Genomic DNA, 5,463 nt, shown 5'->3' with positions numbered 1-5,463 from the left:
CCACAAGGATGACTTCTGACAGCAGTACACTGCAAAGGCATCTACTACATATAGGCACTTTGCTGTTCTGCGGCAATAGCAGACAATCATTTTGATCAGTCAGGAAGGGTAACAGCAGTCTATAATTCCCATCTTTCTTTAAAAGGATGGCAGAAGTTAGTTGAGGATTTTTAAATATTTTTTTTCAATCTGGGTCTTTTTAATACCACAGTTTAATTGCATATTGACTTTGACGATGTTTTTTTTTTGGTTTGTATAAATAACACATTCTAAACCAGACAAAGCATCCAGTAAAAATCCAGGAAGAAGAAAACAAAACTGTTAAGACTGTAGTTTTTAAGAATGCAAAGCTTGAGTTTAATGAGTATCACCTTTTAAATATATATGCCAGAAGTTACCTGTATCGAATACAGTGTTTTTTCAGAAGATGAAACAAACACCAGTGATTTTACTGGTCAGTGCTCAAACTTGAGCAGGGATGCATGTGAAGCTTTGTTTGGAAATTGCAGTATTTGGATGCAGTGGTTCATAAGCATAAAGTCTACACTAGACAATGCTATGTGTGTGATTTTGTATCTGCTCCTGAATAGTGCTGTTGAAAAGTGTTAAATACATTAAGGTCAGTCCGAACTTACTGGTACAGTATTAAGTCCAGGAGAGGATCTTGTCAAAGAACAAGGGTGTTTAAGATGGAAGTGTGGTCTGTACGTGACTGCCAGAAATGAAATCTTTACTGTTGAAGTTGTTTCACCTTTAATGGAACTACCATCGGGGTATATTAGTAGAAATTAACTGGTCTTGACTTGTTCTTCTTTTTTTTTTTTTGTGTATTGAATTCTACGTCCCGAGACTCAAAGGCCCTACTTTGCATCAATTTTTAATCTGATCGCCATATTTAAACAACTTCATTCTTCGTTATGTTTTAACAGATATTATAACATTGTGTTTTTTCTTTTTCTTTTTCTATTTTGGTCTTTCCTTGTCCCATACAGACCCTCGACCCTTAAATGGACTTCAGTTTTCTTTACTCCTGGGCATTTTCAAACACTCATCGAATGCGATGTCCCAGTTTTTTGAATGCAATAAAGTGCAACAGCCAGTGAATTAACTCGATGTCTCTGTAATGAAGGAAATATTAGAATGTAGATTCTAGGGCAATAATCATTGAAGTGAACGTCCCAGTTTGGAACAGAAATGCTATCAGCTGGACTATACTGGGTAAAACCTTTTTAAAATCTTGTGTTCATTAGCAATCTGGGACAGATTTGATATCAGATATATAATATAGATATATATATATATATACATATATACATTTTTTTTTAGATGTCCGTGAAAAGAGAGAAAACACACTGCCAGACTATATATCGAATTTTAGCGTTCATTGTGGTTTTATTAATAAATAAAGAACATTAATTGAATTATTTGTGTTTTGCTACATATCCTTGTTTTTTAGTTCTGCTTTTATTTTTTGAGTTCATTAAACAAGCACATTTGATTGGATTGCTGGAGATCAATACGTGGGTGTAGTGTGTGTTATAAATGTGAATATTGTGCTCTCTTTTAGGGCTTTATTAGTTGCACTTCATTCAGTTAATTTATTAATTAACATGCATGCATATGGAGGTGTTACTAAATTTATCAGGGAAGCGCTCACCCCGATGACTGTTGAAACTGTCAAGCTGAAAGACAAAGTATGCAACTCATAATGAAGAACTTGCTAAATATGTGTTACGCATGTAGTATAATACTCTTTATGACTACTATGAAAATGACTGCTTGTTTGCTGTTGGTGCCACGTTTTACATATCAACTGGATCGATTTGCGCACATACCGACTGGCAGCCTCTTTGGAATTGGGTCCAGCACACCATTTGAAGCATTTTTGCAGACAAGCACTTGATGGCCTTTTTAATCATGAAATTAAAAAATATTACAACCGACGCAAATTAAAGTCTCGGATGAGTTTACTTGAGTATGATCATTTCTGACTCTCCTCCGTCCCTAATGCTGTGCTGCCGGATCTCTCTTAAAGAGTAGTTTATAATCAGAGCTGTAGGGTTGCCCCCAGGCATTGCAGCACACCAAGGGGAAGAAGAGAAAAGCAAGACATTTTGTACTAATGAATTAATTAAAAGCAACCCTCCCAATTATTTCAGAAGTACTGCTTGTTCTTATAAACCGTCGCTTAGTCTGACAGGTGGTAGGATTCCTTCAGCTTGCACGTCTAAAGGTTTTTGTGTATTTAGTTGTGTTTTAAGCAAAGTAAGATTATGTACAAGGTCCCGTTTCTTGTGAAGGAAGACCAAAATCCATTCAAGCTCAAGCTCAATTCAATTGCAGGCTCCGTCCAATGGGTGTTCTGGGTGTATGACATATATTTAAAAAAAAAAAAAAGAGACAAAAACGGGAATGCAGGGAAGGGCGACACATTTTTCTAGTCTCAAACTGCAGTCAGGTCTCCTAAAACGTGATTTCAGGACCTTTCCAAATCGAGCGAGATGCAGTATTCCGTAGTGCCACGGAAGGAAACAGCAGGGGGCAGTATTACACTTACAGTATACATAATAATACGCGTCACCAAAAGATTTACTCATTGTTGCAGAAACCTACCCTTTGGATGCTTATCATGAGAGGCTCTTGAGAAATGTATGCTGTTAGACAGGCCTGTTTGAGACAAAACTGTGGGTCAGGGTGCTGCATGACTGAGCTTGCCATGTTTCTGGGACATCTCTATAGCACATGTCTGGGAATGACAGAACTGCATGCAGTACTGTAGTATAGTATTGTGTATTTGGGCAATTTACAAATCAAAAGAGTTGCAGAACTTGAAATCGGAGCTGACAGTGGGTGTTGCAGCGTCTCGACTCTCATTGACAATAGAGTGTGGAACTTTCGTGCTAAGATAACATCAATACAGCTAAATTTATAGCATGTTCAATAGTTCAGTGTTACATGTTCAACGGTTACGACTGGGTTAACCCCCCTTGCCCCCCTTATTTTTTTATGTCTGTAGAAGTGAAGTTTGGATTTATGAATGAAATATTTTAGACTCCTGGGGAAGAAATGTAGCTCTGTAAACTCCCAGATGCTGAAGTAAATATATTTTTTTCAAAGTTATTTATTTGTTGCCAATGGGTAAAGTGTCAGGCTGTCGCAGCCAATCACCGCGTGGGAAGGCTGCCTTGAAAAGGTGAATCACACTGAGGCAAGGTAGAGTGTCACCTAACTAGCCTTTTCTTGACAGCTGAGCGATGTTTAAGAAATGTTACAACAGCAGATGTGATCAAAATACTAAAACCTTTTGAAAAACTTTTTGCAAATACTTCTTTGCTTACATTGAAAATAAAATGTATTTAGCAGCGGTCTAGATTTGTGCGCTGTACACCCTCAGCATTTAACCATTCAGTAGTTCAGTAATCAGCTATTGGGTCATGTGGACAGTCTTCTATTTCCCTGGATAAGGACCTTTAAATTGCCTATCATTGTTAACATGTACAAAGCTGAATCCAGATTGATGTGCAGGGCAGTGCTATCTCAAGTCCCGTTATATGAATGAGAAAGTGCGCAGCCTGTCTGTAGCCTGTAGACACATTTTAATGGAGTGCAATGTAATTAGGGATACATGAAAGCCCCCAGTGGGGGTCTTGCAGTCAGCATGGCACGTATGGAATATTAACCCTACTGGTGTAAGGGTTATTACTAATCACTTGGCAAATAGACGCAGGAGTTACAGGAGTTACAGGGACACATTGACCAAGCTTTTTTCCTCCAGAATTTGCATTATTTATGTCTCGGTTAAAGTGCAATAGAAAAATCTTTCACAGCCCTCCAGCTGTTAATTCAACTTTTAGAGAGAATATGGGAATATACACTACCCAAATGATCAAAGGTTTGGCTGATTTTGTTTTTTGGCTACGTTATATTGAAGTATAGCATGAGTTATGTTCAGTTTTTATCTTGACAAACCATCGCAGGTGAAAGCTGAGTATTTGGGTGTGTGAGCCTAAAGCGCCATCTGGAAGGAGAGCCTTTTCCTGTACTCTGTCATCCATAAAAACGAGAAGAGACAAAACGTACTGTAAGCTGCAGTGGTTTGTACGAACAGTAATTTCTTGAGAAACCTGGAAGGAAAGGCTGTGATAGGGGGTTGAAGTATTGAATCCAGTGCGACTTGCAGTGAAATTCCTCTGTAACAGAGCTGAGTAAAGTGGTCTTCAGAAAGAGTCCTCAGTCATGGTCCTAGTAGATGTTCAGATATTCCGATGGCCTCCCAAACTCAATGGTTTTGATGCTCTTTAAATGGAGCCAGTCACAAGGAAAGAGTTCACCATATCTATAAAAAAAGTCTTTTTTTTTTTTTGCACTAATAGCAAACTGTGCAAGCTGCCTAATGCTGCAGGAGGGAAGCGGTAGAATACAGGAGCTGCTCTCTAAACTCCCGAAAGGTCTGCATGGCTGGACCTCTCTGAGTGAGATGTGTTTGGGTCCCATTTCATTTAATAAGTGCTCTTGTGTGTCTTGCAGATTCAACACATAGGCATTTATTTCCATTTGACCCTAGAGCCAGCAAAAAGCGGCTTTTCATTTCTTTTCCTCACTATGTTATTTAAATTAATACACTAGTAACACCAAGGAGTGTGTCGTTACAATGCAATGACAGGTTTAATTACAACATGGTGCTGATTGGAACTATTTTAAATGTCTTCAAAAGCTTTCCTTAACCATAAGCATGGAATACAATGCAATGAGAAGAATATATCGGACTCTTTTTAGACCTCATCTAGTATACTGTTCAGTTCTGGCCACTTCACCATAAATGTACTCATAGGACACAGCATTGTAGACCATGATGTGTGGATCGGTGGGTCAGGAGGAGAGGCTAGAACTGTTGCTAACATGTCGCACACAAAAAAAAAACCCATGATTAGTGGACCAGTATTGAAGGGAGGCTGTCTCTGTGTTAAACTGATGTAAAGGACCAGGCAGAATCACATTAACCAGGTTTCCAGCAGTGACCGTGCATTAGTCTAAATCACAATTTATATTATCTTGGCCTGCAGCCACCGGTTAAGAGAAGACTGCCTTACCTGCTGCGGGTGATGGATTAGCTACCAGCTAGTACCTGCTCCCTTAACTTGGTATTTTTTTCTTGGGTTTGAAGACGTGACTGCATTTAAAAAGCTCTTTGAAGAAATGTTCATCAGGTTTTATCCTAGATTTCTGCAGATTTTCTATTCCTGGGTAGCAAGGAAAAACACTACACTGTGAAGAATGAATAATGGCAACCCTAATACAGTTAACTGAACTGCATTGTATTTACATGGTACCTTAATTAGCCAATTGCATTTAGAATTGAATATTTGTGGAGGAAACCGCTGCAGCTACAAAAGAAGAAATAGTGGCTGAAGGGGTTTTAAAAAGAGGAACATTAGACCAGCAATGCTGTCTCTCTCGCTCTCT

The 5,463-nt window shown here is 38.6% G+C and overlaps 1 protein-coding gene across 1 annotated transcript in view; it reads right to left on the bottom strand.

Annotated features, from left to right (window-relative positions):
• The window catches only part of fbxo21 (F-box protein 21), a 6,816-nt gene extending 4,085 nt beyond the window's left edge, over positions 1–2,731 (bottom strand). The window contains exon 1 of the mRNA XM_041223070.1: positions 2,716–2,731. Coding sequence (XP_041079004.1) covers positions 2,716–2,731 — 16 coding nt within the window. The remainder of the gene's footprint in view (positions 1–2,715) is intronic.
• Between the last annotated feature and the right edge of the window lie 2,732 nt (positions 2,732–5,463).

The sequence above is a fragment of the Polyodon spathula genome, chromosome 22, assembly GCF_017654505.1.
Source record: "Polyodon spathula isolate WHYD16114869_AA chromosome 22, ASM1765450v1, whole genome shotgun sequence".
NCBI classification, from domain to species: domain Eukaryota; kingdom Metazoa; phylum Chordata; class Actinopteri; order Acipenseriformes; family Polyodontidae; genus Polyodon; species Polyodon spathula.
The sequence above is the reverse complement of the archived record's forward strand: the minus strand, read 5'-3'. Positions and strand labels throughout refer to the sequence as shown.